At 37.9% G+C, this 14,321-nt stretch overlaps 1 protein-coding gene across 2 annotated transcripts in view; it reads left to right on the top strand.

The window, feature by feature from the left end:
• PIK3C3 (phosphatidylinositol 3-kinase catalytic subunit type 3) overlaps nucleotides 1–14,321 on the top strand; it is a 72,657-nt gene that overhangs the window by 39,963 nt on the left and 18,373 nt on the right. Inside the window, exons 23-24 of one of the 2 annotated variants that reach the window (XR_004080921.2) lie at nucleotides 4,738–4,924; nucleotides 6,101–6,222. Coding sequence is in view for 1 of the 2 variants with exons in the window: in XM_031051314.2 (XP_030907174.1) it covers nucleotides 6,101–6,269; nucleotides 12,671–12,761 (260 nt within the window). In the remaining variant the exon portion in view is untranslated. Of the gene's footprint in view, nucleotides 1–4,737; nucleotides 4,925–6,100; nucleotides 6,270–12,670; nucleotides 12,762–14,321 lie in introns of those variants that run through there. The other variant, XM_031051314.2, reaches the window with a different exon arrangement.

Below are 14,321 nucleotides of genomic sequence, written 5' to 3'. Positions count from 1 at the left end.
GTATATTTGATTTAACAATGCCTATCTGACGTCTTTTTTTCTTACAATATGCCTGCATGGAGTATACTTCGATAATGGACAGCTTGAGGTGTGAGTCAGGGGGCGGAAATTACAGCACAAGCTTGGCCCTTATCCATTATATGGATGACTATGATGAACTTTAGTTGCTGTGTACTGACTTAAAACCAGTATCCTGAATAAATTCTTAACAAGTCATGCTACTTCCATTTTTGTGTAGTCTTGGAAAAGACGTAAGGTATACATGATGAAGGTGATGACAGTAAATGCTTTGATAGCAAAGCATAAATTCTGACAGCAACAACAAGATTTTCTAGGAAAGCCAGGAAAAACCTCTCCACCCACCCATCCATCCATCCTTCCATCCATATGCATCAGAGGAATTTTTATCCTGTTGCTTCAAATTTAAAATAGGAATTTAGTTAGGGTAGTCATTAACTGTAGGATAGTCATTAAATTGTTCTTTTTCTACATAAGCCAAGTTAGAACAATAGTGGAAGTTGCAGTTTACAGAAATCATGTTGAATTAAGAGTTTGGGGGATTTTGTATTTTGCTTGTTTGGGGTTTTTTCTTCCTACAGGTAGGAACAGATGTTAGAAAAAAATTATAAAGCTTTCCTACCTGTTAAAAACTAATTGCCACCAGACTTATTTTATTTTAGTAATTATATCTAATTTGCTTTGCCTCCTGCATTTTATTTAAGCATTTCAGAATTCTGTGCAGTTTTTCAGTTTTCCTGACTCCTCTAGTGAAATAGAACAATTTCTGTGCTGCTATATGGGAACTTTCTCCTCTGCATCTAGACATTAGCAGTAAAAGTGATGGACAAATCAGCCACTCCAGCTTCAGTCAGATCTTATTGGCTATTGCAAGCACCAGATACCAATTTTTAGTCTCTACAAGTCCATACTTCACTTAATCAAAGAGCGCTTCACTCTGAAGGCTGAAAGGAACTCAGATGGACTTTCAAATCCCCCATGCCCTGACTGCTAGTCAGGGAAACTGTCCATGTTTGATTCTATTTCCTTGCACTCTCCAAGGGCCTGTTCTCTTTATTCTGCACATTAGAAAATCAGGTAGGTGTTCAGTAGAAAAATGGAATCAGCCTCATAAAATTAAATTTAAAAAAAAGAGCTTATGAGTATACAACAGTAGCAGCTTTTAGGTTTTGAACAAAATAATTCTGTGAACAGGCTACATTATTGCATATTCCTGGAAACATCTCATCCTCTTCCAGTCAGTAAGTGCTTTGTGTCTTGCGTTTTCTACAGTAAAATAGCTTAAATGGGGATTGCTGAGTGATTATTAGGACCCTAGTTTTTAAGATGAGGCACACTATTTGAAGTCTTTCCAGCAGATATTTTTCCTCCTTTCTGAAAAGAGTGCTAATATAATGTTTCAGGCTTTAGGAGTGAGCTGCTTTCAACATCAGAAATGTTTGACCAAACCCGTGTATCTTAAATTGTATATAGTTGCCTACATATAGTCCTTCTAGCCTCGAAACAGAACAGGAATTTCATGCATACTTGTCTGTGATCTTGATGTTTCCTGAATTGTTAGGTTTTGTTTTCTCAGATGCCTAAAGTCTGCTCTTGTTTAAAAGAACTCAAATTTCTAAATAGGTGTCCAAATGTTTCAATGTCTGAATATTAGAAATCCAAGTCCTTTACAGGACGTAGCCCTACAAGGATGTAGGATGTTCAGAGGATGAAATATGTTTCACCGGGTATCTTAAGTAACTTTCAGTTTAAAACATGACCCAAATTAAAAAAAAAACATTGCCCATATGATTTAGCAGTCATTCAGGAACAGTAATAAACCAAAATTAGATGTCTAGTTTTGTCTTTAATTTATAAGCATGTCTAATAATTAAGAGCCCTTTAAATGAAGATGTAATAAATCTGAAGAAGATAGATTAGAAGCTGAGGTGAAAATGTGATGGTCTAAGAGATTGGAGTGTATGTATTATGGCACTGACGCTGTATATTAAAGAAAGAAAATGTAATTGTTTTATAAACCATGCAAGTTCAAAGCCTTTAGAAAAAGTAGTGTTACACAGTTCACTCAACAGCTGCCCAAATAAGATGTTGATTCTTGGGTAGACTGTGTTTACTAGGCAAGGTTATTTGTTAAGTATTATGATACCTGGGGCTGATAGATGTCAGATGAGTAGTGTTTTTTGGAGCTGTGCTCTTGAAGAAAAAGGCATGTTTAAATTGATGAGAAGATAGTTGTTATTGATAGTTTTTGCCTCTGTCTTTATAAATGTATGTCAAGAGTGGAGGCTGTGTTAGGAGACAATATGCTATTCACAGTGAGAGTTAATTCGTGCAGAATAAAAGTTCTTATTAAATATATTTTCTGCACCCTTAAAATTCCATCTTCAGTACAGTAATTTCTAGCTCGAAGTGATTTTTTTTTTTTTGAAGTTCATATAGCCTACAGTAGTTGCTTTACATAGAGCTGGAGTGTTCAGGTGCCTATTTTTAATCTTGCTCTTTCTGGTTCCTATTTTTAATTGTGCTATTTCTGCTACTGCTAAGGATTTTCTTGCACTATACCTTGTCAAATAGGTGCCAGAAACTATCTCCAGCCTTGTTCTCGGAATAGAGCACACACTGAGTGATAGTCTAATCGTTGCATTCATTAATACTGTGGAAGTGGGATGTTCAGTGTTAAACCCTGATACAGATTTTACTTCTGATGATCACTTGAGGTACTTGCAACCTTTTAATCTTAGTATTAAAAGATTTCAAATAATCAAGTTTGTTAGCTTGATAACTTTATTGCCATAAATCATAGAATCACAGAGTATAGGCTTAAAAGGGACCTTAAAGTTCATCTAGTCCACCCCCCTGCCATGGGCAAGAACACCTTAAGCTAGAGCAGTTTAACTTGTATTAAATATACAGCCAATTTAATCTGTGCAAGGCAGGCTCACTCTGCTTATTTCAACTGTATTTAAGTCCTCAAGGAGAACGTAAGTCCGGTGTCTCTGTAGAAAGCTCTGAAACTTGCATACTCCTCAAGTTGGCTGGTCAGCCTTTACTAGTGTAGCAGCTTCAGGCAAGCACCAAAGGGAGCCTTCTGTCTGTTTTCTGTAATACTAGATACTGGTTTAATTGATCATGGAGGAGCTGCACAACTAAAAATTAGTTGAGTCTGTGCTTAGTATGTAAATGTGAAAAATATTAAAACATTTAAATGAAAGCTTTTGACATAGATTTTGAGTCAGTCTAAAAGTTTGCCAAATTTTGAAGTACATCTAGGGAAACAATAATATTAATGCTGGATGGCCTCATCTTACACTGTCTTTTCTACTTCATTCCTAAAAATGTGTAAGTATTTAATTAATTTATAGGAACATAGTCAGCTATTATAATGTTTTTGAATTTTTTAGATATATCTTTGGTAGCTATTTAAATTACTAATTATCACCTCTCATTCCCTATCTCTAGAGCAAACTAAAAAAAAAACAAAAAAAGGATTTAATTGCTGCCACACGAATTACTGTTTTATTCAAAATGTTGTCTCTTGACTCTTCAAGGTGACAGGCTTGAATAAATGAAAATAAAACAAACCCCCCAAACTTTGTAATTAAAAATTTTCCATAACTTAATGGTGGTAGGGGGTGTATATATCAAAGTGCCTACTTCAGAAAGTTAGTGTACAAAACTGAGGTCTAAAAGTAACTCCTGTAACAGCTTGAAAATACTATTAAGGGAGTGGGGGTTTTGTAGCACAATTAGGTATGCAAAATGTAATGCTTGTAGCATTTATCAGCTAGCAGATACTTTGCTTGCTTGTTAAGCATCCTTGTGATCTCCCTTAGAAAATTGACTGGGATGGAAATTGTTTCTTGGGTTAAAAAGTGCTTATGACATATCCCAAGCACACTTCTCTAATAGGAGCTTAGATAAAAAATTACTGTTCAGTAAAGTGATCGAAGCTACTGACCCTTTTTTTTCAAGCGTGCTGTGCACCTTGGCTTATGAAAATATTTAAATTAATACAGATTCTGCAGGTTAAAAGTCCCCTTGGTAAGCAGATCTCTGTCCATGATGCTGTTCGGTTCCATAATTCTGAAGCAAGACACTGGGCGTGTTCTGTGCTATCTACGACTGTCTAGATAACAATCGTGCTAATCATTTTCTACCTTCTTGTTTAAAAGATCTTCCATCTTATATTTACACTTCACTTTTCTCTATGAATTAGTCATGTAAAACTTAAATTTATTAATGTCACTGGGTAGCCTTGCTAGCTTAACTTGCCTAACAGTTCAAACACATATCATCTTTTTGTATTTCTTGGTTTAATTCTTGGTTACTGCTTACTGCAGAGTTCAGGAAGATGGTTTCTCGCTGTCCTAAGGAAATCACATAACAGATTTTACCTATATGTAGCATTGTTTTGGTTTTTTATATAAATGTTTCTTGGCGTATCTGCATTCTTACCATGTTTTTTGAAATGCAGCTCTGGTAATGGCCAAGTCATTGTTGAAATTATGTACTTCAAATTGGAAATTTGTTTGCAGAACACTCTCAATTTTTTTTTCCTTTATATGGTCAATATTTTACACTTACGAGTCAAGAATGTTCCTAGAAACTGACTTCCTAAGAATTATATGTTCTACTATTTTTGATTTCTCTTGACAAAATTTTTATTTGCATGTTTATATAATATTTAATCTTCAGTTTATTTTATCTATTTTATTTTAGTAGGTGTTTTGAAGTTGCAGGTGTTTCAGTTGTTTGAGACCTATTGTGTCCCACGTATGGTTCAGAACTATTAAAAGGGAACACAGTGAATACTCCCCAGTAAAGGTCTGAGCGATACTATAAACAGCACGGCTGCATGCAAGCTCTTGATAGGAAGAGAAGTTGCATTGTGCATTTGAAGCAAGAGGTATATGTATATAAGGTTTTGTCAAGTTAATGCTGCAAAAACACTTTAAATGTAGTCAGTTGATCTGAGAATACAGAATCAGAATGGTTTGTGTTGGAAGGGACCTTAAATCTCATCCACTTCTAACCCTCTGCTATGGTCTGGGAAACTCCACTAGACGCGGTTGCTCCAAGCCCCATCCAACCTGGCCTTGAGCACTGCCAGGGATGGGGCAGCCACAGCTTCTCTGGGCAACCTGTGCCAGTGCCTCACCACCTTCATAAGTAAAGAATTCCTTCATAATGTCTAACCTAAATCACCTCTGTGAGTTTAAAGCCATTCCCCCTTGTCCTATCACTACGTGCCCGTGTAACAAGTGCCTCTGCAGCTTTCTTATAGACCACTTTTAAGGCTCCTCTAAACTAAGGCCTTCCTGGTTGTTACATGGTGAGCAGATCTGGCTGCCTTACTTAGTTACAGCATCTCTCTGCAGGGGAAACAGGTAGTGATCAAGTGATGGAACTTCTGCATTTTCATACTGCAAAAGTATAATGCAGACTTCACCACATTAAAAATACAATTTCATATTTGGAATTGTACTGATGTTTCTTAATGTATTTAAAAGTGTTGGTAAATTTTAACCTTAAATCAAAGAATTTCAAAGCAGCTTTGAAATCTTTGGTCTTTAGTGCCTCAAAAGTTCATTCTTAGGATCGTGAGTCTTATTTTCCCTTTGGAAGATTTAACATACAACTAAAATAACATATTTTATGCCACAGCAACCAAATTGGATAGTAAAAGTAATACAGTGTGTGTGTTAGTATTTTAATTTGTTAACAAATTCTAAGGAAGGCACAAAGAATTAGTATCTAACTGTGCATTTAATATCTGATGTCCAGTTTCAACATTGATTCAGTCTTTGTGAATATTCTTCATATGTTTTAAAAAAGGCAGAAAAAACTCGTTTATGAATACTTTTAATGAATTTGAAATCATTTTTAAATTTTTAAACCCATAAAGTCAGACTGGCAGCTGAAGATATAAAAAATAGGAGCCTTACAGAAAACAGTGAATTGTATTTTTCTTTTGAGAGCTGCTTAGTGTCTTCTAGAGATTACACTTAAAGTTTCTCTTTTTTCCAAGTTTTACATTAAGGTTTGATACTCCATAAACTGCTTGTCTTTCATTCTTCTACAGGCAAACTGTTTCACATTGATTTTGGTTATATTTTGGGACGGGACCCCAAGCCTCTGCCTCCCCCAATGAAGCTGAACAAGGAGATGGTGGAAGGTATGGGAGGCACACAGAGTGAACAGTACCAGGAGTTCCGCAAGCAGTGCTACACAGCCTTTCTCCATCTCCGCAGGTAACAATACTGGTTTTATGCTAAAACTGATTATAGAGCCACTGTGAAGCAGGAGAGAATTAAATGAATCAGGGAAAATATTCCAGTTGAAAATCCAAAACTTGTTTGAAGCGTGAATGTAGGCACAAGAATTTGTACGAAACATAGGAATGAAAACCTCACACCATCGGTGTAATGTGGAGCTTGAATGCAATTGTCGTTCAAGTTAAATCCTCCAGTTTTGCTTATTTAATAACCTGAATAGTGTTTTTTGTCATTCCTGTGGGATGTTGAATTGTATCTTGCTTTTTGGATAAGTTTTTGCCCTTAAGTAGCTTTTTCTGGGCATATTGATGATCAGTTAACTGTCCTTTAAGTCGTAACTTGCTTGCTGCTTTATCCTTCTCCAGTTTAGATTAGTGATGTTCAAATTCTTTGGTGTTAAGATGGCAAACACATAAGCTTAGTTGAGTTCAGATCCTGCAGGGCAAAATTTAGCTACCAATAGTGACAATGGTGTATGTTAGCAGTTTCTGTATATACCCAGAACTGTGACAGCTAAAACTTCTTTAGACCCTTTTTATTTACAGATCAACAGATCTCTCCTTTAAATTTGGAATCAGCTTCATTCTTTTGCAGTAACTGTGTTTCTTACCATCCACTTTCTGAACCAAGGAGCTCAGCTTTGTTCTGTTTGAACAGAGCACAGGTGAGCACTCTTGGACTGCCTGTTGAGTTCATTTAGTGCATCTTGAATGGAGAATGAAGAATTTCACATTAATACAAAGATCACATAATGTAAACCTCCAAATATGTGGAAAAAATTAGTACTGTGAAAAGTATATAAACTACATGTGGTATGAAAAGTAGGCAGTCAATAACAGGAAATAAAAATGCCTCATGCAATTACTAACTTGCTAAAAGGAGAAAGAGAGTAAAGAGTTGGTTTATAAACAGATTATTAATGGGTTAAAAGCAATTCAGCAACATGAAAACAGCAGCATATTATCAGCAAACAATATTCATGACTTCAGAGAACAGTCAGAAAGGGTAATATATATTTCATGTTCTAAATTTTGCTTAAAACTGTTCCATAATACTATATTTCTTATTTGTGAAATACTTGTGTTGTTTTTATTGTTTAAACTGTGCTGTTTCAATGAATGATCTGTTGTGTCAGTGAATGATTATCCATTGCATGAATTTATGTCATGATTTGCTACAAAGATGATTGTTAAGTGTGGAGTATAGCAGTAAATTGGATATAAAACTAAACAGTAAATCAAGATGGTGTTATTTTTAATGTCTGGGATTGAAGTTGTAATTACGGTCTCTTCAAGATTTGTTCATTTTAATAGGAAAATATTTTTGAATGATTCCAGATAAATATCTTTAAGGTTTTCAACAAAGATGGTATAGGATAATATTAGTAATATGGTAACTATTACTTCAAGCAGTTTGAACTTAAAGTGATTAAGACTACTTGCTTATTTAAAAAGAGTAACTGGAGGTGGAATGGCTTAGTTCTAACACTTCTGCGTGTTGACACAAACCCGTTCACAGATTCTGCTTAGCCAGAAGAAGTGTGAAATCATAACCTTTGATTGCTAAGACAAAATGCAAACTCTGTTTGTCATCTCTGTCAATTTGTGTTCTATTCTTTCATCTTTATTTCCCTGGGGTATAGACACTTCTCTGCATCTTTGAAGTGCTGTATTTCAGTGCTTCAGGATTCCTGGTGGAACGGGGTTTGCATAGTGAAAACAAAAAGCAATATAAAACTTAAAACTGGAAAAATAGTTTTGTTCGTTGTCTTAGGTTAGTAGCAGTTTGGTGTACGATCATTGGTGTGCAGTTTTTGTTAGCTTTCTTTTAGGGTTTTTTGGGGAGGTGGGAGAGATGCTTTCTTTTTTTTCTGAGCAACGATAGTCGTGTGTTTGTCAGCAGTGTTGTAATGTTGGAACAGCCTCTGTGTTCTGAATGTGTTGCAGGGCAAATTGTGGCTGGCAGCAGATCTTGCATTCTCACTTAGGCTGTAGCAGCCTTTTACACCTTCATTGTACACACTGAACCTGTTTAAAAATGTTCAAATCCTCCTATGTGTATTTCCCTTCCTCCCAGAATTCCGTTTTACACATCCTCAGCAGGATCCAGCAAAGAATAATCCAGCCATAACATCTGAGAATTTTTTGCTGGGTGAGGTTCTAGGTTGTATTGACCCTTCCAAAATAAGCATTTCCCCTGTGTTGGTCATGTGAGAAGTTTGATATTCAGTTTGAGTTAGTGGGCTTAGGTGAGGACAAAGGAGTAGGAAGTAACTAGGGACATAAGGTGTAGTTTGGGCTGACATTTGCACTGTGATGGGGATATCCAGCTGGCTGGACCAGAGTGTTTTTTCCCAGTCTGTTTCTCCCTGTTATAGTGTACAGACAAAACCATGTAGATCTGAATGAAGAACACTACAGGTAAGAAGCAGAAAGCTGTGATGGCTCTTGGGGAGTGCTGATTCTATGGAAAGGTTGTAGCTAGGCTGTGCAGGGTCCACATAGCCTCCTAAAAGCAGGGATAAGTGGTGAAGAAAGAAAAACAAAGGTGAAACTTGGTGGGATCAAGTCAGTTTTGCTTGAGCCTGGATTCCTAGGAAGTAATTTTGGAAGAATAAATGCCATAGTTTATTATAGCTAACTGGGACATGTTAGTGACTGGGAAGTATATGGAGTCTTGAGAAGAAATGAGTTGGGGAGGGAGGGGGGCCCAGTTATACTGCAGAAAAGGTAATTGCATTTTAAATATAAGAAGTTGAGTTACACCAGGTAAACAAGGCTTCTGTTTGGGGCTGCAGATAACTATACTTTCCTGTCCTGTCTCTATAGGGGAGGTTTGAGACTGTGAATTTGATAGAGTATTGAAATGTCAACAGTCTAAATATTCAGTTGCTCTAGGACATCCATATACAAAGGGGCTGGTAAATGTGAAAAAAAAAATATAAAGGAGAGCTTAGGAAAAAAGAGGCATATAAAAGGTGGAAGCAAGGACAGGTGGCCTGGGATGAATACACGGATGTTGTCCAGGAAGTTAGGGACTGGGTTAGGAAAGCTAAGGCCCAGTTGGAGCTAAACTTGGCTAGGGATGTTAAAGATAATAGGAAGGGATTTTATAGGTATGTAGCGGCTAAAAACATACTAGGGACAACATAGGCCCCCTCTGGAAGCTTTCAGGAGAACTGGCTACACAGGACTTGGAGAAAGCTGAGGTTCTGAATGGCTTCTTTGCCTTGGTCTTCACTGGCAAAGGCTCTGATCGCACCACCCAAGTCTTGGAAGGCGGACGCAGGGACTGTGAAAATCTAGACCTTGGGCCCACTGTACATGACGATCTGGTTCGAGACCATCTTAAGAACCTGAACGTACACAAGTCCATGGGACCTGATGAAATCCATCCGTGGGTCCTGAAGGAGCTGGCAAATGAAGTTGCAAAGCCACTGGCCATCATATTTGAAAAATCATAGCAGTCAGGTGAAGTTCCTGACAACAGGAAAAACCATTTTCAAGAAGGGGAAAATGGATGACCCAGGGAATTACAGACCTGTCAGTCTTAACTCTGTGCCAGGCAAAATCTTGGAGCAGATTCTCCTGGAAGGCATGCTAGGGCACATGAAAAACAACAAGGTGCTTGGTGACAGCCAGCATGGCTTCACTAGGGGGAAATCCTGCCTGACCAATTTGGTGGCCTTCTATGACAGGGCTACAAAGATGATGGACAGGGGTGGAGCAGTTGACGTCATCTACCTGGACTTGTGCAAAGCATTCGACACTGTCCCACATGACATCCTTGTCTCTAAATTGGAGAGACATCAATTTGATAAGTGGACCACTCGGTGGATAAAGAACTGGCTGGATGGCTGCACACAACGAGTTGTGGTCAACGGTTCAATGTCCAGCTGGAGACCAGTAACGAATGGTGTCCCTCAGGGATCGGTACTGGGACGTGTCTTGTTTAACATCTTTGTCGGTGACACGGACAGTGGGATTGAGTGCGTCCTCAGCAGGTTTGCTGATGACACCAATCTGTGTGGTTCCGTTGATACGCTGGAGGGAAGGAATGCCATCCAGAGGGACCTTGACACGCTTGTGAGGTGGGCAGATGCCAACCTCATGAAGTTTAACCATGCCAAGTGCAAGGTCCTACACCTGGGTGGAGAGCAATCCCAGGCATAGCTGCAGATTGTGCAAAGAAGAGATTTAGAGCAGCCGTGCAGAGAAGGACTTGGGGGTGTTAGTCAGTGAGCAAATGAACATGAGCCAGCAGTGTGCACTTGCACCCCAGAAAGCCAACTGTATCCTGGGCTGCATCAAAAGGAGCGTGACCAGCAGGTCAAAGGAGGTGATCCTGCCCCTCTACTCTGCTCTCGTGAGATCACACTTGAAGTATTGTGTGCAGTTCTGGTGTCCTCAACATAAAAAGGACATGGAACTTTTGGAACAAGTCCAGAGGAGGCCACGAGGATGATCAGGAGCTGGAGCACCTCCCATATGAAGACAGGCTGAGAAAGTTGGGTCTGTTCAGCCTGGAGAAGAGAAGGCTGCGTGGAGACCTCATAGCAGCCTTCCAGTATCTGAAGGGGGCCTACAGGGATGGTGGGGAGGGACTCTTCATTAGGGACTGTAGTGATATGACAAGGGGTAATGGGTTAAAACTTAAGCAGGGGAAGTTTAGATTGCATATAAGGAAGAAATTCTTTACTGTTAGCGTGATGGGGCCCTGGAATGGGTTGCCCAGAGAGGTTGCGAATGCGCCATCCCTGGCAGTGTTCAAGGCCAGATTGGATGAAGCCTTGGTTGATATGGTTTAGTGTGAGGTGTCCCTGCCCATGGAAGGGTGTTGGAACTAGATGATCTTAAGGTCCTTTCCAACCCTAACTATTCTATGATTCTGTATATTTGATGAGATATTAAGCACTTAAACGTTGCTGTTCCCAGGAAAAATGACAGTAAGAATTTTAACTTTTGTGTATTGTGTGTTTCTTTCTTGGTATATATGTATTCTACTGAAGAGTATTGTAGTTAGTTTGTTGGATGTCCTAGTTTTTACAGAACTTCCTTGGTTTTAGCACTTCCTTCTCTAGCTGTTTCATCAACCTCCAGTGTAGCTGAGTGCGCATTTATTTTGTAAATTTATTTGTACTAAACTTAGAGGGAAAGAAAGAATGCATTTATGTGAGAAGTATTTAGGGTCAGGTTTAGGTGCTTAATTGAAGCTCCTTAAACCTAGAGGGGTTGAGCTCCTAGTTCAGTCTGGCTGTGAACAGAGTTCAGCAACTCCAGAGGACTTCATAATGTAGATGTCAAAGATGAGTGATATGACTTGCCTGATAAAGGTGTTAGCCTTTTACAGATCAGATACCTAATTTGGGTGTTTCAGCAAGCTATCTACTAATCTCAGGATGCACGTGGGTTGCCAGTTGTGACCATCTTGGCATATTTGCAGAGAGTGTTGCCTTATACATAAGGATGACAGCCAGCTGTCTAAAGCAGTTACCTCATGACATTTTCTGTCATCTATGAAGGTCCTAGTGCTAAGAGCAAAGCAATATGTCAGATTTTTAAGTCAGTTACGTACTTTGTCTCTAAAATGAGACTGGATCTCTTTACGGAGGAAGGAAAAGTTCAGTTTATGTTGAACAGCTTGAAAATTATCCTTTCAAAAAGCAACTTACAGCTAATTTCCTACGAGGGCAAAATGGTGTTCTTTAAGGGATTCACACTTACTTACACCACCATGTTAAAACTGAAGACTCTACTCTGACTTGTCTTTTTAATGGTTATAAATGATGTAAGAGCAGCATGCCTGCCAGTGTTATTACAGCCTCACTGAGCAACTGCAGACTTGCATTTGCTTAAATGACTTGTGTTCAACTTGTTATGGCAAAACCCTCTTGTAGCAACTTGGAAAATAATTTCTCATAATTTTAAGGACTTCAGCTGTTGAATGCTTTATGTATTTATATAATTTCTATAATACCGCTGTACCACTGATATCCTTAATAAAAAATAATCTTTTGAAGCAACATTCTAGCATAGTATATTAGAGGTAGAAAATGGCATTAAATCACACAATATATGAAAGCACAGTTTTCGTATTTGGTATGTCTCTGAATAAATGTTTTGACAATTTTTAGGAAAATGTAACAAAACCAAGCAGTCTGTTTAGTTTTGACAGCTTGAGACAATTTGAGGGTTAAACTTTCACTGCTAATATCAGTTATCTGATATTTTTAACATAAATATGTTCAAATAGAGTGTTAAGAATGCATCTCTGAAGCATTAGTGATTCACGAAGATGATGATGTGTTCTTAAGTTGTTTATGAAGTGTCTTTTGTACCATTCAGAAAGTGTTTTACCTAATTTGCTCTTCTGTTTAGGTATTCCAACTTGATATTGAACTTATTTTCCCTCATGGTGGATGCCAACATTCCAGATATTGCCCTTGAACCTGACAAGACTGTAAAAAAGGTAACTGGAAAGCTTTCATTGTCCTTCAGTAATGCAGGTAGTCATGTCATTAATTTTTTCAGTTGCTTGCGGTGACTTATTTATTTGTAAGTGACCTGAAAGTACTTACTTCTGGTGAGTTTTGAGCTATTTCTAGAGTCATTGAAGTTAGAGATGGAAGAAGATATCTTTTGAGATTACTTAGCACAAGTGCCCATAAATACGGATTTGCTCTTTATTGTCCATGCAGTAATGCACAGTCTTCTCTAGCACTCTGTTCTGAGTACTTAGACATTCTACTAACAACAGTGCTCCCACCTTATGAAACTTGTGGTAAGTTATAGATTTACTATATCATGAAAGGTTCTTCCAACTAGTCTAGATAAGTCTTAGTTGGTTTTACAAAATCAATCTACATATAGACATGAAACCAGTCTGGTGAAGATTTAAAACCAGTAAACTGATATATCTTCATCACCAGGAAGTTTTTGTTGGTTGTGAAAACAAATACATGCCCCATAATTCTAACAGTGTCCCTTTGCATCAGCCAGAACCATTCTTTTTCATTTGATGTTTCAACAAAAGTTGACATTAAAATTACTGGATAAATGTTCATCTAGATTTCATTACACATATATTTTAGGCAAACATTGGCTTTTTTATAACCTGATGTTTAGTGAAGGCTTTTCTGTTTTATCTCCACAAAAGACATTGTGGAGCCTGTGGATCCAGTGAAAATCAGTTCAGTGTGCCTTTTATTTGACCAATGAGTCTTCTCTAAAATAGGCTGTTCTTCAGTGTTTTAAATAAGCCATGAAATCAGGGATTCAGAATTTTTAATATTTCATGTTCTAATGCAGTTCCCTTAGAGAAAAACTAATTGCTACACTAGCCAAATCTTGCCTTTTGCCTGCAAGAATTCGAGCATTTCTGTTCAGTTTCTTGGTTTCAAATTGCTGCAAAGAGTTCACGTAGCTATTCACTTTAATTTCCAGAAAGGCTGAGCTAGCCAGAAGTGCTGTGTTTTGTGGTAAAGATAACAGCCCTCCTTCCACTTGACTGTTTTCCTGAGAAACTGACAATTTTAGCTTACTCACATAGAAGATGGCAGATAGAGGCTTAAAGTTAGAAAACCTATATGGTTCAATAGCTACCAAGTGTTGGGAGTGACTACATTTTTGTGACAACACCTTCTTCTGAAGGAAGAGATACTATGTTTGCAACACGTGTCTGTGAATTTTGTCTTTATAAAAATACACGTTTGCTTCTGGCTATCTATTGGAAAAATTGAGAGAAGTAATTTTTTTTACTTCCATGATATAGTAGGGAGGGAAAACCTTTTAGATTGCGAAGCCTGCAGATTGATGTGATATAAATCCTGAGAGAACTTGAACAATGCATCTACAGGTAATGCAGGGGCTAATTTTGGAATGTTTGTCATGGAGTGAAATAACCATCAGTTTGATCTCTTTATGATCTCATTGACTTCCAAATCTGCTGGTTCTTTGATGTTTGCAGCAGTAAGTTGAAGCCTTGCTACATGTTTTAAATCTTGCTCATCTCTGTCTGGAGTTCACTGTT

This window comes from Melopsittacus undulatus, chromosome Z (assembly GCF_012275295.1).
Source record: "Melopsittacus undulatus isolate bMelUnd1 chromosome Z, bMelUnd1.mat.Z, whole genome shotgun sequence".
In the NCBI taxonomy this organism is placed as follows: Eukaryota; Metazoa; Chordata; class Aves; order Psittaciformes; family Psittaculidae; genus Melopsittacus; species Melopsittacus undulatus.
The sequence above is the reverse complement of the archived record's forward strand: the minus strand, read 5'-3'. Positions and strand labels throughout refer to the sequence as shown.